At 45.7% G+C, this 27,100-nt stretch overlaps 1 protein-coding gene across 7 annotated transcripts in view; it reads left to right on the top strand.

Annotated features, from left to right (window-relative positions):
• SCTR (secretin receptor) overlaps nucleotides 1–27,100 on the top strand; it is an 87,018-nt gene that overhangs the window by 5,877 nt on the left and 54,041 nt on the right. Inside the window, exon 1 of one of the 7 annotated variants that reach the window (XM_059394454.1) lies at nucleotides 10,008–10,098. The exons of 1 other annotated variant lie outside the window; for it this stretch is intronic. Coding sequence is in view for 5 of the 6 variants with exons in the window: in XM_059394450.1 (XP_059250433.1) it covers nucleotides 11,191–11,259 (69 nt within the window). In the remaining variant the exon portion in view is untranslated. Of the gene's footprint in view, nucleotides 1–10,007; nucleotides 10,099–10,663; nucleotides 11,260–27,100 lie in introns of those variants that run through there. 5 more of the 7 variants (XM_059394450.1, XM_059394449.1, XM_059394448.1 and 2 more) reach the window with 5 other exon arrangements.

The following is a 27,100-nucleotide window of genomic DNA, read 5'->3' as shown; positions in this document are numbered from 1 at the left end:
GACCCAAAAGCTGGGAGGTGGACTTGTCTGAAGGCATCATTTGGTGGTTGGTGCTAAAGCTGTCCGCTGGGGACCTAGATGAGTCTCTAGGCCAAAATACCCACACGTGGCCTGGACTTTCTCCCAAAATGTTCACTAGATCCAAAGACAAATGTTCCAGGAGAGAGTCAGGCATAAGCTAGCTTTATGACCTAGCCTTGAAAGTTGTGCAGGACCACTTCCAAACTCATTCTATTGGTTGAGCCATATCACAAATCCCCTCAGGTATCCCCACAGATCCCCTGGATTGCTCAATTGGTTAAGCACTAAACTCTTGATCTCAGCTCAGGTCTTGATCTCAGGGTTGGAGTGGCCTGCCCTTGGCCCCTGCATAGACTTGTAGGGGCAGGCCACTCCAAGATGGGCCACTCTGGCATAAAGATTATTTTGATTTAAAAAGCAAATAATCAATACCCAGCAGATCTAGGAAAAGCTGTTTATCTTCCCCACCTACTCCCTGAAAAGAATGTAGATAGAGGAACTGGTCCAGGAAGGGAGCTATCACCACAGAAAACTACATTATACTATGAACTAGGTATGGCATGCAGGGAAGGGCCCAGCAAGGCCTGTTTAATCAAAGTCCTTTAGGTCCCCTTGTTTTTGAGGGGCCCAGAAAACATTTGTTTACCAAGCATTTACTCTTTTTCATCTTCCTGGGAATTGCTTTTTTTCCCTTTGAAGTCCCTGACCTGTACCCCCCCTTCTTAGTTCAGAATGACATATATAACTTATTTCACCTGTCTTAGGAATTTCGTGTCTGTGTGGATTCCCCAAATACATGATATTAAATTTGACTCTTTCCCGTTCATCTGTTTTGGGTCCACTAGATTCCTAGTCCAGCAAGAAGGACCTCGACAGGCAGAGTAAATTCTTCCTCCCCAACAGACTCCACCTCTCAATGGAGAAGTGTCAGTATCTTAAGGGAGTACCACATTCTCTGTTCTCTGGCCCTGACTATGCATGGGAGGGTATAGAACTGCTGTAGCCATCTTGCTATCAGCCTGAGCTTATTCAAATCAAGGGAAGACCGCGCCAAGAGACCCACATGCAAACAGAACCTGAACCACGCATGAGTCCACCTTGAACTATGCTGTCTCTGGGCTCTCAGTCATGTGAGTCACTCTTCATCCCTATCACTACTTCAGCCAATTTGAGCTGGTTTGTCCATTACCTGGAGCCAAATGCATCTGAAGTTGTATATGCAGACCGTTTAATTGCACTGATCTTTTTTTTTTTCAACCTTGTGATAATGCTGAAAGATGGATGTTATTTGCCCCATTACACAGAAGAGGGTGTTAGCCCTGGAGGGCTTAGGTAACTGCCCAAGGTCACATGGCAAATTGATGCCTAAGTCAGGATTTGAATCCAGGTTTGTTTGCTGCCAGCATTCTTTTCTGTATGCCAAGCCAAACTGCCTAATCAGGCAGAAATGTGGGGGCCTCTGGGAGATCGGGGTACACCTGATCTTTCTTTGTTCCCTCCAGTGAAGATAAGGCCTTGGGAACACTGGGAACATTGTCTTTCAGATATGGTTTTATTTGCTCTCCTTTATTTGATCTGTCTTAATGATAATATTTCACATAAATATTTAAAAGGATGCTGACAAATGGAGGAGGAAAATGAGAAAAGTAAAGGAAAAACTGCTTTTCTGAGAGAGCCAACCTACATTTCCAGAGTGTAAACAGTGAGCTGGACCATAAAAACCTCATTAAAATGTCAGTGTTATACCTTTGTACTTTAGCACTGAATAGGAAATCATGCTTGCCCCATTATTTATGGCTCATCAATAATACATTAGCTGGGTTCCAGAAAAGCTCACATTCAAGAGAGGACAGACCTCTTTGTTTGGTTTATTGAGCAGCTGAAGGGGCAGAGCAAGTTCATTTCATTGGTGTAGTCATTTGGTAAAGGCCTTAAACCCAGAGACCCAGGGACAGCCGATTCCTCACTCCCAATGCTGTCCTCCACCCCTATCCCCAAATCAGTCCTTCTGCTCAAAAGTCACTTTCCCTGGAGAAGCCTTCCTTATGTGTATGCCAGGGGACATTCTTACAGGTGACAGAAATGGATTTAAGTGACAGAAAGAATTAAAAAGTAAAAAAGTTAAAATTGTGTCTCTCTACCTACCTATCTTCTATCAAGGGAGGCTTCAGTCACAGCTGCATCTAGGTGCCAGAGATGGTGTTAAGATCTTGTCTTTCTTAGTCTCTTGTTCTCTACTCCATGTTGGTTTCATTCTCAGCCAGGACTCTTCACGATGTGGGAGGGCTGCCATCTTGCTGCTAGCTTAGTATAATGCTCATGCATAGGTTTTAGTGGTGCCACTCTTATTGGCTTAGCATCAGTCATGTGCCCATCCCTGAACCAATTACTGTGCTAGCTGGTGGTGAGGCCTCTCCTCACCTAGGTCTGGGTCATGTGCTCACCCTGGGGTTGCTGTTGGTAAAAGCCTCACCCAAGCCACAAGTTCTGAGAGTAGGGGAGGGTAAGGGAAGATCCTTGTACCAGAAGAAGGGGGAATGGAGGCTGGCCAGACACACCAACAGATGTCTATTAGATTGAACCTTATAAAATTATCGATATTGAAATATATTTTACCCATGAGAAGGGTGACCTCATACATTCACCCTCAAGGTTGGGTCTGGTCTCTCAGTACAGGCTCCCATAGAATGTATCATAGTTTACAATCTCCTCCACCATACATTCCGTAGTTGCTCACTTCAGCCCACCAATTGGTCTGTTAACTGTGGGGTTACATAAACTTCAGAAGCCTTGACCACCAGCCTCCATCATCTTGCTGGGCCTCCTGAAAGGGGTTGCAATTAAAGTACCCCAGGCTTTGTGCAAGGGGCTGAGATCGCCACGGGCAATTGCCCTAGGCTTCCATCATTCTGGCAGGGCCCCAAGAAACAGAATAGGTACTCAATGAATATTCATGAAATGACTGTGCTTAATTAGTTCTCTAACAAGTGTTTATTGCTCCTGGAAAAATACAAAAAAATGATTTCATGTTGGAGAAGTAATTGAAAACAAAATCTCTAGTCAAGCAGGTGAATCTTCGCCACCAAAGGAAGAAAAGAATGACTCGGTTTTATTATTAAACGTTAAACCAGCCTGAAATGTACATCCTTGACAAACCACAAAAGAGATGGCAAAGACAAATAGAAATCTTACCCTTTTATAGAGCCAGGCACACGCAATCCCTTACACACACAAGTTAATTGTCTTTACCCAAAGGGAAAATAAAAAGACTTCTATCATTTTGACAAGCAGGAGATTACAACTTGGAGCCAAGTGTCTGTGCTAACCTCCCACAGTGACAGAGGGCTGGGGCATCCCCGAGCCTTGGTATCCATTTTCACAGACGTAGATTCACTGTCTTCAAGAAAACCATTCCCAGATTCAAAACTGGTAATAGGTTCATTTTGATTTTAAAAAACATTTACATACATCTCAAAGAGATGGAGGCGATTTCTAATTACCAGTTTTCTAAAGGAAATGCGAAAAAAGAAGGAAGAAGAGAAAAGATCTTTTTCTCTTCAGGCACCAGAGATTTTTCAAATTTAGCTTTTGAGGGATTGTATTGCAGGGGAGGAAAATTTTTTTACCCCTACCCTTCAGAGCTCAATGGCTGAAGCTTGCAAATCAATCTGATAGAAGACAGGTTAACAAAAGCGAAAGCAGTTGTAATGACCACTGAAATTTCACAAGGAAATGAAATTTGGGGAGGCGGTCAGATGATTGAAGTATAGATACTATTTTAGGTTAAACAAAGGAACTAGAGGTTTGGGGGCTTCTGGGCTGGGGAAGCAAGTTGTGGAAGAGGAGGGAGGGAAATGTATGATGAATAAGGTTTGATTGTTATGTGGATGTCTCTCAGGTGATAGGAGTTCTCTTGGGGCATAACTCTCTTCCAGGTACAGACTTTTTTTTAGCAAGTGAAAATTTCCTTTATAAATGTAAATTTTCTTTACAAAAGGAGTATTTATACTTTATCATTAGGCAGTCAGAAAGGGGTTGGGAAAAGAGCTTTTCCTGTGGCTGGTAGTTCTCATCAGCTTTTTCAAAATAATCCTTACACCAAAATGGCATATTTGGTGTAAAATGGCATATCTGATGGGTTTCACACATTCTGGTACCCATCAGAGTTCTGCCTCCCTGGGGTGATAAGAATATCTATATGAAACCAATGGAGAACAAGTTACCCTGGAACCAAATAGAGGATCTTCCATCCTCAGGGTAATTTCTAAACTATTGTCATGAAAAGGTGAACTTATGTTTGGGGTGTTCATAACTTAGGTTTGGTTTTTATGTCCCACTCTACAGGCAGGGGTAATGGGAGAAAAGGATTAGAATCAAGACCTAGATAGAAAGTCATCAAAATCAAAGAGATAGGGCACTCGAGTGGTTCAGTCGGTTAAGTGTCTGACTCTTGATTTCAGCTCAGGTCATTATCTCAAGATCCTGGAATTGAGCCCTGGGTTGGGCTCCACAATCACAGGGAGTCTGCTTGAGATTCTCTTGTTCCCTCTGTCCTCCACCCTCACTCTCTCTCTAATTGGTAAATAAATCTTTTTTAAAAAAGAGAGAGACAGAGAGATGGCCCCTCTCCATCACTCATGGGGGTTATAATGAAGTTTAGAGAGTGTATACTTTGGTATTTCCCCCCAATGGTCAAAACGGTGTTTATGGTTTCATACGCTCTTCCAGAATCTTTTCATTCTCTCATCAGGAGGTTGAGTCTATGCTGCCTTCCCTTGATCTGGGCAGGCTTTTGTCTGAATGTCAGTGAACCCTCTTGCTAAACTATAGACCCCAACAGTTATAATCAGAAATAGACAAGACCCCTTAACTCAGCTCTAACTTAAAACCATTGTGCTTATTTCTTATCACACTTTCTTGAGGCATTGACAAGACATTTTGTAATAATTGGAATATTTCAGGCGCCAGAGCAAAAAAGCCCTTATAGCAATGGAATATCTAGAAGACCACATCCCACACTACCCCTTCCCCACCATGATCGTGGGTTGAACACATATTAACCCTCACCTATGACCACTGCTCTGTGCCTGCTCTGTTGCATGTCCCACCCCTGCAAGCTCTCTCTGTAAGACTCTAGATGTCCATCTTGATGCGGAGAACAAAGGCAAAAGAATAGTAGATAAAATTAAATTTCTGTATAACCCGCAGCCCATGGTCAAATACTTGAGATAGGCAGAGTAGGACCTTCCTCCAGAAACTCCCAACTGTCTTAATGTTAATACCTTGTACAGGAAAACAACCTTAGTTTGACAATAGCCAGGCGTCCAGTCTTCTTTCACATATGAAAGTCCGTTTGGAAACTTCCTTTGTCTCCCAGCTTAAAAGCCTATAATCAGTTGCTCCTTAAAATCCCAGAGCAGTTCTTTCTGATCACGGGTTCTGTCCCTGTGCTTTAATAAAACCACTTTTTTGCATTGAAAACATCTCAAAGATTCTTTCTTGACAGTTTGCTCCCGTACTCAAACATCAAATCCCATCACATCTTGTGGGCTGGGAAGATCGGTTGTTAAGAACTGAGCAAGCCACCTCCCTGTGCTGTAGGCACTCAAAATAAATCTCTCCCTTTCTCTTGAGTTATTGGCTCCTCTTGCACACAAGTTTATCTTGAGTTGGTTGAGAAGCAGTGTGGGCAAACCCAGCCAGCAGCTCTCTCCTTTCAATCAATTTGTCTGCCCATTTTGTGATCTCCCCCAACCGCGTCCGCTCCCCCCACACCCCGATGTAACCAGTTGGCAGTGGAGCCTGCCAGGGCTCACCAGTTCCTTTTCTGAGTTAGTGATGATGATAGACAGATTGGCAATGTAGGCAATACAAAGCAAGAGAAGCAGCCCTGGGGATTTCCAGGGCTGGGTCATCAGTCACAACATCAATCACAACACAAGTTTCCTACTCGATCTTGGGATGCACACCTTTGGGATCATGAGCCTCTAGGAAGCTGCCTGTCACTGAGACCAGGTGGAGAAAGCACACAGAAACAGCAGGAAATACCTGAGGAACCCCAGCTGCTCCAGCCCTAGCCATGTGACCAAGCGCCTCTCAAGGTAACTCTGGTCCTAGCCACAGTCTGACTGTAACCTTGGGAGACACTAAATTTTTTTTCAAGATTTATTGATTTATTTGAGAGGGGATGAAGAAAGGGGCAAAGGGAGAGAGAGAGAGAGTCCTAAGAAAACTCCCCGCTGAGCACGCAGCCCTACTGGGGCTCAATCCCATGACCCTGAGATCTAAATCTGAGCCAGGTTGCTTGCTGCTTGCTGCTTTATCAACTGAGCCCCCCGGATGCCCCTGGGAGACACTTTGAATAAGCACTGTCTGGCTGAGGGCAGTCAACTCCCAGAGCTGTGAAATGATAATAAATACTTGCTGTGGTTTTCCATCACTAAAGTTGGGGGTGATGCGTGGGGGACAGAAACAATTCAGGGCTGGGGACCTGAAGGTCAGAGTTCTGGTACCAGCAAGGCAACCTCCCAAATGTGGGATTTTGAGCTACAGGCTCATCACATCTCATTATTGTGACACTTGCTAAAATGGTAAGGAAGACTTTTATTCAAGACTATTACTATGGGGGTATTGCAACAGTGAAGAAAAACCCAGCTCAGCTTGGAACACAACAAGGACCAGTGGAGATTTATGGCCAAGGAGCAGGGTGATGGGGACAGGGGACAGAAAATCATTAAGAGGAGACATCAAGAGGCGCCTGGGTGGCTCAGTGGGTTAAGGCCTCTGCCTTCGACCCAGGTCATGATCTCAGGGTCCTGGGATGGAGCCCTGCATTGGGCTCTCTGCTCAGCAGGGAGCCTGCTTCCTCCTCTCTCTCTCTCTGTGTCTCTCTCTGCCTGCCTCTCTATTTGTGATCTGTCTGTCAAATAAATAAATAAAAATCTTAAAAATAAATAAATAAAGAGAGGAGACATCAAGGGTGGGAGATTCTTGCTAGCAGGACTTAGCAGGACTCTTGCTGAAGGCAGGCCAGGATTGGGACACCAGAGGTGGGAGATGAGGAACTTCATCAGAAATCAAGGATGGTCATCTATCAAGAGATGGAAGGGGGAAAAAAAACAGAGTTGGAGGGATTGTCACTAAGCTGAGGATGGTGGGACTCTTGCTGAGACTGGGCTGGGCAGGCCAGAGACAGAGGGGTCCTGGCTCTGAGGAGTTGAGCTCAAGTTTCATCAAGGAAAGAGTTTTTGCCATCCTTTTCAGGTTCGTCATTGCTAGTCCCTGGCACCTCACTGTCCCTGGTTAGTTCCCGTAACCTTTCCCACACCCCCGCACCTCAATGATTCTTTCATTAAACACTCTTCAGTGAAACCGCCTGTGCAAAGTGTTCTCCCTCTCCTGCCAGGCCATGACTGCTGGTCCCGCCACCCCCAGAGGGCTGTTTTAAGGGTCAAATAAGACGGTGTGTTCCAAAACACTTTGGAAGCCAGAGGGTAATAAAGTACAGTGCAAAAGATAAAGGCAGAGGCTCCTGGGTTCAAATCCTGCCCCTACCCCCTTGTTAGCTGTGTTATTGGAGGTGAGTACTTACCTTCCCTAAGCCGTGAGTTCCCATCTCATTGATCGAGGAAAGTAAACATCGCTCATACAATCCTGGAGGACTAGCTGTGGTAACACAGTCTAAATGCCTAAAAGGTTCTCCAGCTAGCACCTGGCAGGTGCTAACTACCTTGTTAATTCCCTCCCTCTTTCCTTCTACCCCTATTATGAAACTGTTTTCTCAGATAGGTTTTCTAAGGCCACTAACTGCATCAGTGGCTTGTGAGTGGGCTTCTCATGAAACACTTCAGACCCTTTTCTCAATGCTCTGAGAGGCAGAGCCTCCCATGTAAGGAAGAATGGCGTGCCATAGGCCAGAATTTATTAAATGTCCAGAACAAATGTGGTTCTGCTACTTCACCGGAGATCATGAGGCTCTGGTATAGAGCACAGATTCCATTTTTGTATTGTTTTCTTGAAATTTCTTCCTATCAAAAAAGCAATTCACACTGTGGTTACAGAACATATTTGAGCAACACGAGGTTTATACAGCAAAAATGGCAAGTCCCCATGGCATGCGTTTCTGATGGACATTTAGGGAGCAACAACATTCTTTCCAGCCTGAGTCTTGAACCATTTAAGAAATAAGCTCAGTGGGTTAAGCCTCTGCCTTTGGCTCAGATGGTCATGATCTCAGGGTCCTGGGATCGAGCCCTGCTTTGGGCTCTCTGCTCAGCAGGGAGCCTGCTTCCCCCACCCCCCCCCACCTCTCTGCCTACTTGTGATCTCTGTCAAATAAATAAAATCTTAAAAAAAAAAAAAAAGAAAGAAACTCCAGACAGATGAGGTCAAATATCACTTTCATGAGCGATAAAGCTGATCTTGGAGTATGCATTTATACCTGTGGGCAAGCGGGTTTTCTGAAACTGAACTGCATAATTATTTAGACCACCTTGTCACTGGTGATACTGGATGAACATAGGCAGAGCCTTGACCAGCAATAACAGCCCGGGGAGGACAATCCACTTATCGGCTTTCTGCAGGTGGGGGAGCTATCAAAGGAAAGGTCCGGGCAGGATGCAGAATCTCTTGCCAGTCCTTACCGCAAATGCATGGGTCACATAGAGCTCTCCCCACCTCTGCGTGTGTGTGTGTGTCTGTGTGTGAGAGAGAGAGAGAGAGATAGGGGGAGGGCCTGACTGAGGGGGTATAGAAAGGTCAGGAGGATTATACTAATGGCTGCACTCAGGGAGGAAGGAAACATCAAGGGTGGGGCAGTGTGTTCCCCTTCCACACACTTCACCTCCTATTCTCCACTACCATACTCGTGCTTCCACATACATCCTTGCACATAGTGCACTGAGTCTTTGGGTGAGTATTTCCACAGCAGAAGTTCTTACAAAGGAGTTCATGTTCATATATACTTTAGGCTGATATATCCTGGGCATTGACTGTGGACTTGAGAGCTGAAAGCAGTTTTTCCCCCTTCTGTTTTTGCTGCGATCTGCCAACCTTACCTTATCAATAGCCTCTTCAGGCAAGGAAGGCTGCTAAGGGCTAGAATATGTTGCTTTGAGAGCAAGTTAGCTTTAAAAAATAATAATATTGGGGTGCCTGAGTGGCTCAGTGGGTTAAGGCCTCTGCCCTTGGCTCGGGTCATGGTCTCAGGGTCCTGGGATCGAGCCTCACATTGGGCTCTCTGCTTGGCGGGGAGCCTGCTTCCCCCTTTCTCTGTCTGCCCTCTGCCTGCTTGTGATCTCTCTCTCTCTCTCTCTGTGTGTGTGTGTGTGTGTGTCAAATAAATAGTCTTTAAAAAATAATAATAAAATAAAATAAATTAAAGGGCAGATTAGTCATCTGACCAGAGGTCAGGCACAGAAAATCAGGGTATCAGGGTTAGCCAGGCTTTCCCATCTGACCTTCTGAATTCCGGGGACCCAGCAGCATCATTGACCTTCCTGCATCCTCAGTGCCCTTCTCTGTCAAACAGGCATAATGTCCCTAAGGGGGTTGGGGGGAACTCAAGTGGCTGATGTGTACTTAAATTGTTGGGTCCCCAATGTTGGGTCCGCCAATAATGGGTCCGTGATTAAAGGAGCGTGACTGATACAAAGTGAAGGTCAAGCTAAGCTTTATTTCACACCAAGCATCAAGAATCAAACTGAACATTCGGGGCCGAACCTCTTACAAGAGAGGGTGACCTCTCTCTGTTTCACAGGCTAACTTTTATAGAGCAAAGGCCATGTGGTTGGGCCTGGCCACACACAGGTGGCCAATGAGATTGTAACACCCAGAGAAAGCTGCACAATCATGTTAGGTCACACATAAGTGACCAATTGAATTACAATTTACCCTAGTAGACATTTGAACCAGTCTATCACCTTTTGGCACCCAAAAGGTGCCCAAAAGGCGGGGCCCATACTCCTTGGTAGCTAGGAGACAGTATGTGCCCCCACTGATTGAATACCTCCACCTGGCCTGACCCACCCTTGTATTGGACTTTGTTACCTAGGACTGGTTTCCAGGACTGGTTTTTAAGTAAGTTCCTCTGGGGTGGGGGGGAGGGGGCAGGGTCAATTTAAGTTTTACAGCATAAACAACAAAATGGCAGTTCAACCGGGGTGGGGCCGCTCTGGCTAAATATGCCCTTACAAAAGTGTGGGGAGAAAGGTCAAGATGGAAGAGCCAAGAGGGAAGGAATGGGCACAAAAACAGAGAAAGAAAAAATTGGGTAAGAGCCATTTAAGGGTACCTAGTACTGAGAGGCTAAAAGCCAGCCTCCAAGTCCTCGGGCACTCAGAGTAGGGAGACCTGCCTGAGGACACCAGGAGCACAAAGCCTCTAGGGGTTTATCGTCAGTGCAGCCCCCCAAAACGCCTGGGTGTCCCACAGGATCCACCTGGGTCTCACCTGATCATTCACACTGCCTTGTGCAATGGCACGCATGGGAATGAAAATTTTCTAGAATAGGCGGGTATGACTTTAATAATGAAACACAAAATGAAAATTGGAGATGGAGTGCCACGTCGCTGTGCCACCCGATAGATGCCAAGGCATTTACGGAGCACCCTCTATGTCTGCAGGGCACTGGCACAACCTTTTAACTCGAATGTGGGTATCAATAGATGCGAGACTCGAAAAGGTGTCATCCGTAGCTCATCCGCGGCCAGCCAGGGTGCGGCAGAGCTGCTCTGGAACTTAGCGCGCTTTCCGGACTCCGGTGTTGCAGCGTTGAAGCTAAGGCAGCGTGCCCTCTCCTGGTCCCCTCCGCCCCCGGGCTGAGCCTGCGGGAGCCGGCTGCGGCCCCCCCCCCGCGCCCTCCCTCCTTTTCCTCCTCCTCCCCTGCGCTCCTGGTGCGCCGGCCCCCTGCCAGTCTGGGCTGGGTGGAGGAGCGCCCGTAGCGCCGCTGGTCCTTATCGATGGGCTGGGCGGCTTAGCGTGCGCAGCCACCTCTTCCGAGGAGGAGCAGTCCTGGGGCTCACCGCGGGTCGGGTGACCCACCCATGGCTGCTCCGGACGCGGCGACCGGCCGGGGCGCGGGACCCCGCGGAGGGCGCTGAGCTCCAAGGCCGCGGGGTGCGCAGAGGTGGGCGGCCGTCGAGGCGCCCCTCGGGGAGCGCGCTGGGCACCATGCGTCCCCGCTTGCTACTGTGGCCGCCGCCACTGCTCCTGCTACTGCTGGCCTGCACTGCACATACGGTGAGTACCGCTCCCCTCCGCGGGTCCCACGCGAGGTGGGCGTGGGGGAGTCCCCAGATCTTCCCCCGAGCTGGGGGAACTCTTACACCCCGTTGCCCTCCCCCCCCAGGATCATCTCTATCAGCTTCTCGCCAGATAGCCTCGCCCCCAGAGAAAAACAGCAAGTGCAAAACCTCTCTCCCTTCCACGCCATCCCTTCCTTCAGGCTGTGCCTCGACGGAAACACTGGAGACACCCCCGGCAGAGCCCACTGTGCGCTGGGCACTCTGCCCCAATTATTTCATTGAAACCTCCTGATCGGCTGGCCAGGTTGATATTGTCACCCCCTCTCTTTATGAAACAGAGACTCTAAGAGACCAAAAAATCTTGCCCTAAGGAAAGTTGATATTGGAGCCCAGGTCTGTCGGTCTCAAAGCCTTGACATTTCTCTCTCTCTCTCTCTCTCTCTCACACACACACACACACACACACACACACACACGGGCTGCAGAAAGGAAAACCTCAGAAAGCTCTGGCTGGAACATCTCGGGTCTGTCTATGGTGGGACTGTTTGCAGCCCCCTCCCTCCCCTTTGGGATTTGGCTCCCTAATGTCTGAATGTCGGGGGGGGGGGGGGGGGGGGGCCCGGGGGGGGGCGGGAAAAGAAAAGAAAAGGGGGGGGGGGGGGGCTTGTTTTCCTTTCCCACTGGAACTCTTTGGAATCCAGGGCCTCTCCCACTGGGATTTGTGAATGAGTCGCTGCACCCAGACAGCCAGGATGGAAGGAAAGGGGAGGGGTGGTGGTGTGGGAAGTGTGTGTGTGTGGGGGGGGGGGATGCAGATTCCAGAACCACTTCTTCCTACCAGCATTCCAAACTGGCCCTCAAGGCCTCTGTCCCAAGAACTCCCCAGGAAAAGTGCTTGGGGACCCAATTCAGAGTCTCCAGTCTCTGTCCTGGGTGAGTCCTTCCTGGTGTCCAATGACCTTTCCTTCCTGTAGTCCTCTCCGGGTTGATTATAAGAAAAATGTTCCCCCCCAGAGCTAATGGGAGTGTTGATAGTCACAGCTTGGTGACATTCTAGCAGCCGTAGTTTGGAAAAGTAGAAATTTAGGACCCTCGCGTTCCCAGGTCCCTTGTAACCCTGGAGCCTCTTCTCACCAGTGGCAGGGAAGGTTTCAATGAAATAATTGAGGCAGAGTGCCCAGCGCACAGTGGGTGGTTGGAAGGTGCTAGAACAATAGTACCCACTCACTAATCTGAACTCCCAGTGTGAGGAAATGCCACCCAGGACACTGGGGACAGTTCAAAGCCTCTGGGTATGTTGTACTCAGTGCCCGGGGATGGAAGAGCTAATAGTTTCCTCATCACCTTCCCCCTCCTTCCTAATTAAGTATTTGCAGTAACCCTGAGGTTGTCAGAAGAAATTACCAGGTGCCTTGGCCTCAGGACTGAGATTGTACCTACATTTTTAGTCTTGGGGGGACCCCAGGTTATGTCAATAATAGGCAGAGGGGGAAATGAGAACTTTCACTTGGTGTGAGTCTTCAGTGTGCCTTGGAAAGCTGCTTCATGATCCTCTGGATCAATTGCCTTGTTTTACAGACGAGCAGACTGAGACCCACAGAGAAAAGAGAGCTGCCCTGAACCAGCAAGTTAGCAGCGAAGCTGGGGCTAGAACCAGATCTCTTGATCCTGGTCACCCAGGGCACTCTCCCTTGTGTCCTTGGTCTTTACATGTCATTTTCATACACTCATGTCCTGCCTTGTATTATCACAAGATGGTTTCCTATGTCTAAGTCTTTGTCCTCTGGGTATTTTATGGGCTTAGTCAGACCTGAATTCTTATACTTCTTGGCAAGAACTCTTTTAATAAATACGAATGGAACTGACCTACTTTGGTTGGAGTATTTCCCAGCCTTTGAAACCCTGTTTACCTTCTGTTTCTTTGACTCAAACATTTGATTTGGAGATTTAAGGACATTTGACCAATTTTTTATTCATTCGGTTCCCCCATTGAATGAGGTTATAGGCAACTTCCTAATGAGGCATCATTAGACCAAATTGCTTATTATTGCTACCCAGCCTACCCCCTTTCCTTTCTACACAGTGAAGTGTCAGGAAAGTCACTTGTAAATGGAAATCAGAAAGTGACTATGGCTGAAGGGGCCAGTTTTCTGAGACCTCCATAGGAAACGTGGACCACGCCTCCCTTTGCTGTCCCACCCCCATGAACCTCCTGAGGACCTTTAATTGGAACTAGATCAAGATTATTCACCAGCCCATCTGTCCCCCTCCTGCTCCCCAGTGCGCACACTTTGACATGTTGTCTCATTCATCCCCTCTCCCTAGAGCCTGTCACAGTGTAAGGAGGAGCTCAGTGAGCGTGTGTTGGTTGAGTGAATGAATGAAATGATGACATCCAAAAGGAGTGTCCTAAACTGGGGCACTTCCGTATAGTGCCAAGTAATAAACAAGGACACCTTGAAGGCAAGTTGCTTAGAAAATTCTACATAAGTGCATGAAGCCAATGCAAAACAGTCACTCAAGGTAGGGCTTTTTAAAATCCGTGGCAGCAGGCAAACCGCCAGCTTGATAATCTTAGTGAGTTAAATCGGGTGGAGAGGGCTGCCTTTTCCTTCAGGTGAGGTTTCTTAACTTTGACACTGTAACCCCGGATATTAAATCTGGGCTTTTAGCAAGGGGTGCCAGGAAGGGAGCTCGGCCCTCCCTCAGCGTAGGGAAAGTCACAGGGAAGAAATAATGGGGACACGGAAGAGAGAGGGGAATCACAGATGTCTTTGTCATAGGGGACTTTCCCGTGAATCGCGTTCCATCTAGCACCATCCCTGGTCTTTGCCCACTCGAAGCCAGGAGCACCTCTCCATGTCGTGCCCGCAGAAAAATGTCTCTAGACGTTGCCTGATGTCATCTGGGAAGCAGAGAGGGCAGAACTCCCCCAGTCAAGAACCACTGCCTTAAAGCTTGTCCTGTGTCAGGGGAAAGGCACAAGCAGAACTAGCAATAGTGGTTTATTGCATGTGGGTTTCAGGACCATGGGTTTGGTGACAGGGAATTGGAGCCAAGGTACCCGATGAACCGACCCACTTGCAGACAAAATGGCTTGTGCAACAATGGGCTTGATCTTCTCCAGCCTCCTTCTCACTCTCCCTCCTCTATCTATCTTGTATCAGTGGATGGCTCCGAGACAGAAAAAGTCCTGGCTTGGGGGAACAGCCCATGGTGCTCCTGCTTCCAGGGGCTGCTGACAAGCTCTGTGACAACCGGAAGCAGAATTTCAGGAGGACTGGCAAGGGTCACCTGAGGAGCTGGCTACGGACAACTCTTCAGAGGAGGCTCTCTGGGATTTTTTAAAAAGAATTTATTTATTTATTTGACAGAGGTAGAGCAAGCGCATAAGCAGGGGGAACCGCAGGCAGAGGAAGAGGGAGAAGCAGGCTCCCCTCTGAGTGGAGAGCTTGACGCGGGTCTTGACCCCAGGACCCTGGGATCATGACCTGAGTCAAAAGCAGACACTTAACCCACTGAGCCACCCAGGCACCCCTGGGATTTTTTATATCCCCGAAAAATTACCTTCTCTTTTTCTAGGGAAATATTTGTGGATTTCTTTTGGAATTGTTACTGTCTCTAAGATAAATGTGAATGATGAGGATGATGATAAGGACTTCCTTTATCCAGCACTCCTGTCACCCTCATTGTGCAGAAGAAGCAGCAGAGGCTCAGAGAGGTGAAGCCATTAGTCAGGGCCGCCCGCCCAGACGCCCAGATGTGGTGTGAGGACCCAACTCCGAGATTCCTAACCAGCACCGGCATCTCCCAGAAAGAGGCCTGCGCTGGTCTCTGTCCCCAAGGTGCTGTCACAAAATTCTCTCCCAATTCACTCTCAAAGTGACATTCATTTCTGTTTAATTTAATCAATTTATAAAACACAAAGATGAATTACACCAGCATTTTATTAAAGGGGCCAGAGATGAGCTTGGGGTCACAAAATCAACCAGGTGGTGCACTTCCCAGACTCTTTAGGGAGCTTCTTCTCTTAGCTTTGGCATCATCTTTCAGTGGTCCCATGGAGCCCACCTCTCTCCACCTAGTCCCCTGGTCCCCTGCCCTCTGGCTTCCTCTAGCTGGCGGCCCGGGAGGAGGGAGGGCGGAGCTCTCTTCTGGCACCTGTCTTTGAAAGCCCAGACTTCATTACCAGGCTGAGAGTGACACCACCATAGTGGCGCTCTCCAGTGTCCCCTGAGTTGCTCCTCACTTCCCTGCCTTTATTTAGCAAGCCGAGGTTTCTCCCCACTGACCTTCACTCAGGCATTGGGACAACCTGCAGCCCAAGGTAAAACCCACAACACTCAGATCCTATCTACTTGCTTACATTACAAACAGGGCTGCTCAGCCTTCCTGTGGACTCCAGAAAATAATAATATCCTGAGGCCCAGTCAGTCTCAGCATTCCGTGTCCAGAAGATTCCAAGGGGCATTTGGGGAAGTGACATCTCTGCTTGGCCATGTCCTGAAGTCCCAGCACACCATGCTGCCAGCATTCCCAAGTTTTCCTGTCTTTTCTAGAATCCTCTGGATGTCCGACGTCGATCCCTCACTGGTGGGCTCTTCCTGATATCTATGTTCCTGACCTCACCAACCCCTCTTTCATTTTCCATAGACAAGCTTGTCTCTTATTTCCTGGGAGTCAGAGAATGAACTTCCTCTGACCAACAAACATCTGGTTCTTATAGATGTATCTAAACTATACCCTCCTGGGACATCTGGGCGGCTCAGTCTTAACCTGTCTGCCTTCAGCTCAGATCATGATCCCAGGGTCCTGGGATCGAGCCCCGCATCGGGCTTCCTGCTTGGCAGAGAGCCTGTTTCTCCCTCTTCCTCTGCTCTTCCCCCTACTTGTGCTCTCTTTCTCTAAAATAAAGAAGTAAAATCTTAAAAAAAAAAAAAAAATTGTACCCTCCTGTTCCCTTCCTTCCCATCTGTGTCACTCAACTCTGGCTACCGTAACAAAGTACCACAGACTGGGAGGCTCAAACAACAGACATTTGTTTTCTCACAGTTGTAGAGACTGGATGTCCCAGATCGAGAGCCGGCAGAGTTGGTTTTGGTGAGGGCTCTCTTCCTGTTTTGTCCTCACCTGACCTCTCCTCTGAGCAGGTGCATAGAGACAGAGCGTGAGCTCTCCATTGTCTCTTCTTAGGACACTAATCCTGTCAGATCAGGGGCCCATCCTTATGTCTGTGTTTAAATTTCCTTACCGCCCTCCAGGCCCAATCTACAAATACAGCCCCATGGGGGATAGGGTTTCAGCATAGGAATTTGGGGAGTGGGGGTGGGGCACAGACATTCAGTCCCTAGCATCATCCGAGTGGAAGAGAGGCACTTCTCTGGCTAGTCTGGCCAGTCCCTGCACCTGTGCTCCCAGCCCTTCCACTCCAATCCACAAGGGTTCCTGTCCTGAGAGGACACAGCCATTGTGCCCAGTCTTTACCATTTTCCACTAAGTGCCTTTCCCCACCAGCTGGTCAACTTGCCCAGGTCTGTGCAGCCCAGGAGGTGCACTCTGGGCCTCCCAGCCGCAGTTCCATCTCTGCCCCTGACGGCCAGCTTCTTGGAAGAAGCATCCATGATGCCTGCCTCCACCTTCTCTGATTTCTCAGCCCACCGCCACCCACCCCACCACGCACTGAAATCCATCTCCTGTGTAACTTTCATTTTGCTGTCTTCATTATACCCTTTCTGCTCTGGTCCAAACTAAAGGATTTATGAGAGAGATGGGAGGTTGTAAATCATGATGCCGAGACTGCAGGCATACACCTGACTGTTTTTGGCAAAGTGGCACCGGGACCCTGGCGTCTCGAGACATCTGGTGTGGGACACTCCTTTCCACCCTCACTGTCTTGGCTTCTCCTCTTCACGGGTTTGCAGTCGCCATTTGCACTCTGTCTTCTCGGTCCTGGAAGGATCTCTGCCCAGGCTTGTCCTTGCTCTCCTCACTCTTACGGTGTGATCTCTCTCAGCAGTCCTACCCTTGTCATAAATCCAGTCTTCCAGACTCATCTTATCCCAGCTCCCAAGACCTCTTCTCTTTTCTTTGTTTTTCCTGTTCTTGAAACTAGGGAGGCACCCAAACCAGCCTCATGGGAGTCACACTGTCCTCTGCCCTCACCCCGACATTCAATCCACTGCCCACTGCTGGAGAATCTGCTTGCCCACTGTCACATCCAGGCCTTTTTCTTTATGGGATGTTCTGGTACAGCCGTTCTGGATCAAGTGATTTTCACTTCTTCCCAAAGTGCTGGAGTCACCTCCTAGAGGGTCAGTCCCCTGCCTCCGCTTTTGGTCCATTGCCATCTGGCCGCTGCCTTCCATGTGTACTTGAACAGTTGGCCTCTCTGGACCCCTCAGGCCAGGAGCTTCAAGAGCAGCAACTATGTCCCATCTACCTTCATGTCCCCAGGGATGAATCAATTGCTGGGTATAGAGTAAGTGGAAACTGAAGAGGAAAAGTCCTGTAATGTGTGTTTTTGTGTGGTTAATTACAATAATAAAGAAAAATACCATTTAGCAAAGTTCTTTTTTCTTATACGCTCTTAGGGAATTTAGGAGGAATACATATCTTTAAGTGTACTTTTGTCTGAGGTGCCTTTTTTAATACCAAGTAGCATCCCGTTCTTGGTACCAACAATTTTGGGATTTTCTGCCCAAAATATTTCACTTATGGTGCTAAATATATGTGGTTTTTCCTCACACTGACAGCCAATCCTCCAACCCTGCAGACACTAGCCGGGTGTTCTAAAATTCAGTTCAGTTCTGGGGCGCCTGGGTGACTCAGTGGATTAAGCATTTGTCTTCGGCTCAGGTCATGATTCCAGAGTCCCTGGGTTGAGTCCTGGCATGGCATCTCCAGACTGGGATTGAAGCCTGATGGTGGTGGGAAGTCTGCTTCTCCCTCTCCCTCTGCGCCTTCCCTAGCTCATGTGCTCTCTCTCTCAAATAAATAAATAAAATCTTTTTTAAAAAAATCAAATTCAAGTCAGTTCTGACTCTACCCATCTGGAATCAGCAGAGACCCCGTGGGTTAAGGACACAGTCCACAAGACTGCTCCTACTTTAAACGCTGAATCACGAGCCTGGGTCACCCATACTTCTGGCTGATCAGCTGTACGTTGAGGGTTCCCATGGCCTCCTCCTTCGATTCAGTAATTTGCTAGGAAGGCTCACAGAACTCGGGAAAGTATTTTATTTGCCATTACTGGTTTATTATAAAGGCCACAGGTCAGGGACAGCCAAGTGGAAGAGATGCAGAGGGTGGGGAAGGGGGAACATGGATGCTCTTCAAACCCCTGATGTAGGAAATTTATGTAGGTTTCATGACAGGGGCACAATTGACGAAGTCACTGACCATTGGTGACTTACTCAGTCTTTGCCCTCTCTCCCATCTCCTGTGGTCAGAAGGGCAGCTGGAAGTTCCAATCTCTCACCACATGGTTGGTCTTTCTGGTAACCAGCCCCCATATCTAGGGCCCCCAGCCTCCAGTCATCTTATCAGCATATACAAAGTCACTCCTCACTTTGGAGATCTCAAGGGTCTTAGAGGCTCTTGTATTAGAAACTGAGGCATAAGACCCAATATTATAACAAAAGATGCTTCTCTCACCCCTAATGCTCAGGAAATTGCAAGGGGATTTAGGAGCACTATGCCAGGAACCAGAGACGAACACCAAATACACATTTCTATTATATTTGAGTGTTACATTAGGATGTGTAAGTGTTACATTAGGACAGTTTCAAATGACAAATTAACTGCAGGCGTTTATCTACTCTGTCCCTGGAAGCATCCTTAATGTGCTAGTAAAGGAATCACAAAGGTAGAAACCCACAAAGTCAAAGGGAACAAGACGAGACCGCAATGAAGCAGAGATAAATCTTGGGGAATGTACGGTGAATGATGTAAGGGTAGCAGTGGTGGGGGGGATACCAACCTACATATGTGTGCCAGGAAGAGTGAGATTGATGACCAGTGGTCCCATTGGCCTGCAGAGTCCTGGAAAGGCTCTGAGCATAGAGGAGAAATATAGGTCCTGATTGTGGGGACCCACTCAGCCTGATTATTTATTGTACAGCAAAGGCAACAAACTGTTCACGCTCACCATGGTTCTAAGGATCCCATTAATGCTTCAGTCTTAACTATGGCATTGAGCACAGCACAGGCACCATAACCAAAGGGACTATGATGGTAGCTACTCTGGAGGAGAGCTCAGCACTAATGTATAGATTTGTGGAATCCTTATGTTGTGCACCTGAAACTAATGTAGCGGCGTGTGTCAACCATACTTCAATCATATACATGCACACATATATGTTATATATATTATATACATATATATCACATATGATAATATGTGTGTGTATGTGTGTGTGTCTATGTGTATATACATATATACATATGGTACTGAGAAAGTCCTCCAATATGAAAACAAACAAAAGGAAAAGAGGAAATATCCACCATGCAGAGAGGAGAAAAAGGTCACATGATTACAGTTAATGTTCTGAAATACAGTCCTTTAAAAAGGGTGCCAGATGTAGGGGCACCGGGCTCAGGCAGTTAAGTGTCTGAGTCTTGACTATAGCTCAGGTCACGATCTCCTGGGATTCAGCCCCGCATCAGTCTCCACACTCAGGAGGGAGTTTGCCTGAGTCTGTCTCCCTTTCTCTTTCTCTCTCCCCTTGCTCATGCTCGCTCTCTCTTAAAAAAATAAATAAATCTAACTTTAATTTGAAAAAAAAAAAAAAAAAAAGGATGCCGGATCTAAGAATAAAGAATGTGGGAAAGAGAGTGTTAGAGAAAAGGAATCACCAGAGAATAAGAAAAGCTGTGTAGAAATTAAGTGTATAATAACAAAACATTTATTAGGAAACTCAACAGGTGATGCTAAGGAAGTACCTCAGAAAAAGAGCATCTGACACAAGGGTAGGAGAGTAGAGAAAGGTGAAAAGATTAGATGGTCCATCTGGGTTGTCCACTATTCAAATAATATGAATTCTAGGAACACGGAATAGAGACAATGAAGGGAGGAACTAATAAAATAAATCACATAACATTTTAAAAATTCCCAGACATGAAGAACACAAATCTTCAAATAGAAATGTCCCCTGAGTATCTAACCAATGAATAAAAAAAGAAGCATTTCCGCAATGAATTTAAAAGCAACTAAAGAGAAAAATCCTGAGTATTTCTACAGAGAAAACAGAAGTCACGTACAAAAGGCTGTGAAGCCCAATTGGATTTCTTACCGATACTGGGAGAGAGAAGGAGAAATGCCTTCAAAACTTGGAAGGAAATTTCTTTTCAACCCAGAATTCTCTGCCAAATTTGATTAATTATCAGATTAATAAAAGCTTGTTTGTTCCTGCCGAGATTTCAAAGTTTATCTCCCACACATGCTTTCGTAGGAAGTAACTAGAGACTGTGCTTCTGCAAAACAAGGAAGCGAAGCAAGGAAAATGACTTGAAATCTATGAAAGTGAAGACTAGTTAGAGGAGTGGGGGAGGGCGCCTGGGTGGCTCCGCAGGTTAGGCCTCTGCCTTTGGCTCAGGTCATGATCTCAGGGTCATGGGATGGAGCCCCACATGGGGCGCTCTGCTCAGTGGGGAGCCTGCTTCCCCCACCCCTCTCTGCCTGCCTCTCTGCCTACTTGTGATCTCTCTCTCTGGGTCAAATAAATAAATAAAATCTTTAAAAAAAAAAAAAAGAAGAAGAAGAGTGGAGGAGAGGGTACCCCAAACCACAGCCAGGCATCAGGCCCGGATTGGAGTGAGAGGAGCGAGGGCCGGCAGAGAGGTCCCTAGAGGTAAAACAAATACAACTGTTGATAGATGTCTCTTGAACCAGTCAGAGCACTTGGAAAAATTAGCCATATGTACAGAGAACACTAATCAAATGAAAAAAACAAAGTAATTATTGACCTCAGGAAAAACAAAATGTACGAGAAGAGACATAATCATTTTATATGGCTAGACTTAGCGGTGAACGATATGTCACAGTCAAAACAAGACATTATAAATATAGACCATTCATCTAACTAAAAATTAAATCAAATATTAAAATTCAAATTAAATATACATAGAAATATAAATTAAAAACTAAACATATGGGGGACAGAAGTGTATGTAGGAAGATTTTAAAACATCTAAATCTTTGTCTTCCGTAACAGAGTTTTAAATAGTGTCTCTGATGAACAAACCAAGAAGTAGCAGTGTAAGAAATATAATTTTAAAATATGGGAGGTGCCTGGCTGGCTCAGTCAGAGAAGCATGTGACTCTTGATCTTGGGGTCATGGGTTTGAGCCCCACGCTGGGTGCAGAGATTACTTTAAGAAAATCTTAAAAACAATATGGAGATAAAAACCAAATGAGCCGCTAAAGAGTTGAAAATGGTTGCCTCTGGAAAGTAGGTAAAGGTTAGGGAAGGAAACTGCTATTTTTCATGACAAACTTCTTGGCTCTAGTACAAGTAAAAGATAGAAAAAACATATATACACAAATTTGAACTTTTTAACTGTTTAAAGATATCTTTTGAGGACTTGTAGCTCTTGTTTTGAGGACAATGTTAGCAGTTCTTTCATCTTCATTTGTTTCTCCTTGAATTCTATTTCATTCTGTATCTATTTATTTATAAAGGTTTTGTTTCTTTATTTTAGAAAGGGACAGCGAGACCACGGAGGGGAAGGGCAGAGAAAGAGGGAGAGAGAATGAATGCCAAGCAGACTCCGGGAAGAGCTCGTGGAGCCCGACTTTGGGCTCCATCTCAGGACCCTAAGATCATGATCTGAGCCAAAACAAAGAGTTGGACACTTAAATGACTGAGCCACCCAGGTGCCCCTCTCCTGTGAATTTTAAGTAAAATTATGTTTAATAATCATATAGAAATATACATATAAATACACATGCAGCTTCTCCTTCCCTTCTCTAGGTTAATTTAGATCATAAGGGGTCTTGTTTTCCACTTATTCTTCCTCCAGTGCCTCTCCTGGGTGGTTGCTCCATTGAACACAGTCCTCCCAGCCTCTCCCAGCAACCCCAAGGGCCCCTTTTCTCTTCTTTTTTTCTTTTTAAAAGATTTTATTTATTTATTTGTCAGAAAGACAGAGAGCACAAGCAGGCAGAGAGGCAGGCAGAGGCAGAGAGAGAAGCAGGCTTCCTGCTGAGCAAGGAGCACCATGCGGGGCTCAATCCCAGGATCCTGGGATCATTAGAGCCGAAGGCAGCTGCTTAACTGACTGAGCCACCCAGGGGTTCCCCGAGGGCCCCTTTTCTTAACTGCAGTTCACCATCTGGAGCCATGGGCTCAGTCCTTTCAGCAGAATGCTGCTGCTGGCAGGCCACTACAACACAGAATTATTTTGGTTTATTACATTTTAATGGAAGGATCGGGGTAAAAGAAATGTGGAATGAGTCACTTCACACCCACCTGGATGGCTGTTACTAAAACACAATACAAAAATAGGGGCTCCTGTTTGGCTCAGTTGATAGAATGTGTGACTCTTGATTTCAGGGTCCTGAGTTTGAGCCCCACATTGAGTGTAGAACCTACTTTAAAAACATATGAAGTAAAACAGGGGTACCTGGGTGGCAGGGCTGGTTAAACCTCTGACTCTTGATTTCAGTTCAGGTCATGATCTCAAGGTCGTGAGACTGAGCTCCATGTTGGGCTCTGCAATCAGCGTGGAGTCTGCTTCAGATTCTTTCCCTTCCCTCTTCCTGTCCTTCTGCTCCTCCTCTCTCTCATTAAATAAATAAATAAATAAATAAATAAATAAAGTCTTAAAAAATATAAAGTAAAACAAAAAAAAATAACAAGAGTTGATGAGGATGTGGAGAAAACAAAACCCCTGTGTATTGCTAGTGGGCATGTAAAATGGTGCAGCTGTTGTGGAAAACCCTTTGGTGGTTCCTAAAAAAGTAAACATAGAATTACCATGTGATCCAGCAGCTCTGTCTCTGGTTATCCACCCATAAGAATCGAAAGCAGGGACTCAGATATTTGCACACCCATGTTCATGGCAGCATTATTTACAATAGCCAAGGGGTGGAAGAGATGCGAGTGTCCATCAGCAGAGGAATGGAAGAACAAGATGTGGTGTATACCCCCAATGGAATATTATTCAGCCTGACAATGGAATGCTATTCTGATAGATGCTACAACATGGATGAATCTTGAAAACACAGTAAGGGAAGTCAACCAGACATGGAACACATACCATGATTCCACTTACATGAAATACCTTCAATAAGAAAATTTGTTGAGTCAGAAAGTAGACCAGAGGTCATCATGGAAGGAGGGAAATGGGTAGTTATTGCTTAATGGGTACAGAGCTCCTGGTGCGATGTTGAAAAAGTTCGGGAAATCGTGACGAAGGTTGCACAACATTGTCAATGTATTTAATGCCACTGAACTGTACACTTAAACTGTACACTTAAAAGCACTAAATTTTATGTTATGTATATTCTATCTCTAAATTTTAAAGCACTAAACTTTATGTTATGTATATTCTACTACGATTTTAAAAAAAGGAAACATAGGGTAAGAAGAAAAAGTTTAACTGTCCTCTGATTATTATTTTTTCTGTAGTCCAAGGGGAAAACACCAAGGAAACTGAGCTTTTCTTGGAGAGATATTTCCAGTGCAGGTGTCCTCTCATTTCTAACCTTCCTCCATTTTTTCAAGAGTCTTCTCTGCAGGAGTGACTCTTTCTTGAATCCCATAGTGCAAATCACCACGTCTTGAAAGGAACTTCACTCCCTAAATGGCACACTTCACTCCCTAAATGCTGCCCTAGAATCTGTTTCCTGCCCTGTGTTAGTCAGCTATGCTGCGTAACAATCATAAACATCTCAGTAATATACAACAATAGGTGTTGTATTGATCCAGCTGGCTTGGCTCCAGCCCCCAGGGTTAGGTTCAAGTCTGCTGCATGTGTATTATTCATTCTTCCAAGACCAGCGGGATACCCCAGGTGGCAGAAAGGCAAGAGAGCAAGCATATCTGTGCAAACATATTTCAAGCTTCTCTTCATATCACAACTACTAGCATCCCAGTGGCCAGGCACATGGCCAAGTCCACGTGAGGAAGTATACTCCATCCGCCATGAGGTCATACGTATAAACTCCCATAGGGAATTGAGATCAATGATTCTAATTAGGATAATGCCTCTTTCCTTGTCCTTGGCAGTAAATTTCCAAAGTCTGTTATGAGCTATGTTGTCTATATTAATACCAATAGGATGTTGTGGCATGTGGAAGTTCACCAGTGAAGTCCAGGATGGATTTTGTCCTCTGAATCTGGCAGGGGAGTCAAGCCTGAAGTGTTGCCCTCCTCCCCATGACTGAATATGGCTCATCACTGTATCCACACATGAAAGAGGGAAGTGTGTTCCTTTCCTTTTAAAAGCAAAAGATAGCATTTGCACACATGTCTTTTGCTCTAATCCATTGCTAGAACCTAGTCACGTGGGCACGCATTAGTTGCAGAGAAATTGGAAACTCCAGTCTCCAGATGGGCAACCATATGCCCAGTTAAATTCTGATTGCAGTGGAGGAAAGGAATAATAATTATTAAGGAGACAAAGAGTAGTCTCTGCCAGAGAGGTTATAGCTGGAGGTAGGAATGGGAATGGAGACATGGAATGAAGTGTCTACCTTTCTCTATATTTACATATTGTTTTTAAAATTTCCTGTAATTTTCATAATACTGTCATGTATTCTCTTCAAGGTTTCCTCTGAAAATATGGTACATTGTACATCCTTACAATCATACTATTATACAACTTTGTGTCATGCTTATTTAATATCTTGGGGTCAACATCAATAGTCTATACTGCTGAATAGTTTTCTGAATTATCATGGCTGAAACTATCACATTGAATGTAATTTCAAGATTATAGTATTATAGGGGTGCCTGAGTGGCTCAGTTGGCTAAGCGTCTGCCTTCAGCTCTCGTCATGATATCAGGGTCCTGGGATTGAGCCCTGCATTGGGCTCTCTGCTCAGCGGGGAGTCTGATCTCCTTCTGCTTCTCTCCTGGCTCTCTCTCTCTTGCACTCTCTCTCTCCCAAATAAATAAAATATTTTTAAAAAGGATAATAGCATTACATATCATGTTGAATGTTAGTTGAGTGTTCCCTTGGGTATTTAGATTGTCTCTTTTCAAGATTTATACTTTTAATTTTGAGATACTCATAGGCCATAAGAAATAATAAGAATGACTCCCCCCCCCATAGCCTTTTGTCAATTTCTCCCAGTAATAAAATCTTACAAAACTATAGGTAGTACGTTATTACAACCCCAACATTGACACTGATACAGTCAAGGTACAGAACATTTCTATGACCCCAGGGATCTTTCACGGTGCCTGTTACAGTCACAGCCCCTTCCCTCCCACTCCTACCCATTCCTTAATTTTGATAACCGCTAATCTGCTGTTTATATAACTTCGTCATTTCAAGAGTTATATAGACAGAATCATACAGTATGGTAGGTAACATTTTGGGATTGGCTTTGTTTCCTTTTTTTAAAAAAGATTTTATTTATTTATCTGACAGAGATCACTAATAGGTAGAGAAGCAGGCAGAGAGAGAGGGGGAAGCAGGCTCCCTGATAAGCAGAGAGCTTGATGTAGGGTTCAATCCCAGGACCCCAAGACCATGACCTAAACTGAAGGAAGAGGCCCAACCCACTGAGCAACCCAGGTGCCCTAGGATTGGCTTTTTTCATTCCACATACTTCCTTGGAGATTCACCTAGGTTGGCCCCTGTATCAATAGTTTGTTCCTTTTTATTGCTGAGTGGTTTCATACTATGGTTTCACCATCATTTGTTCAATTATTCACACTGGAAGACATCTGGATTGTTTCAATCTGGGGCTGTTATGAATAAAGCTGCTATAAATAAATATTCATGTACAGATTTTTGCATGAATATAAGTTTTCATTTCCCTGGGATAAAGGCCTAGGAGTGCAATGGCTGGGTCATATAAAGGTTGCATATTTAGCTTTTATTAAAATACTGCCAACCTGTTTTCCAGAGTGGCTATATCATTTTACATTCCCATTAGCAATGTAGGCATGATCTAATTTGTCTACAACCTCGTCAACATCTGTTGTTACTATTTTTAAAATTTAAGCTATTATGATAGATGTATAGTGATAACACATTATGGTTTCAACTTGCATTCACTTAATAGCTAATAATTTTGAAAACCATTTCATGTGCTTATTTACCATTTGTATGTTGTCTGTGAAATGTCTCTTCATGTCTTTTACCTATGTCTAACTAGATTTTTTGTTTACTGTTGAGTTTTGAATGTTTTTATAAATTCTAGATACCTGTCCTTTCTTGAATATGTGACTGCAAATATTTCTCCCAATCTGTAACTCATCCTTTCATCCTCTTTTTTTTTATTTATTTATTTGTCAGAGAGAGAGGGAGAGAGAGCAAGCACAGGCGGACAGAATGGCAGGCAGAGGCAGAGGGAGAAGCAGGCTCCCTGCCAAGCAAGGAGCCCGATGTGGGACTCGATCCCAGGACGCTGGGATCATGACCTGAGCTGAAGGCAGCTGCTTAACCAACTGAGCCACCCAGGTGTCCCACCTTTCATCCTCTTAATATGGTTTTTCATGAAGCAGAAATGTTTTTAATTTTTAATGAAGTCCAATGTATCCATTTTTCCTATTATGGGATTGTGCTTCTGCTGTCCTGGATAACCCTGAAAGTCTGTTCTTTCTTTCTCCCTTTCTTTCTTTCTTTCTTTCTTTCTTTCTTTCTTTCTTTCTTTCTTTCTT

The sequence above is a fragment of the Mustela nigripes genome, chromosome 3, assembly GCF_022355385.1.
Source record: "Mustela nigripes isolate SB6536 chromosome 3, MUSNIG.SB6536, whole genome shotgun sequence".
Lineage (NCBI taxonomy): Eukaryota > Metazoa > Chordata > Mammalia > Carnivora > Mustelidae > Mustela > Mustela nigripes.
The sequence above is the reverse complement of the archived record's forward strand: the minus strand, read 5'-3'. Positions and strand labels throughout refer to the sequence as shown.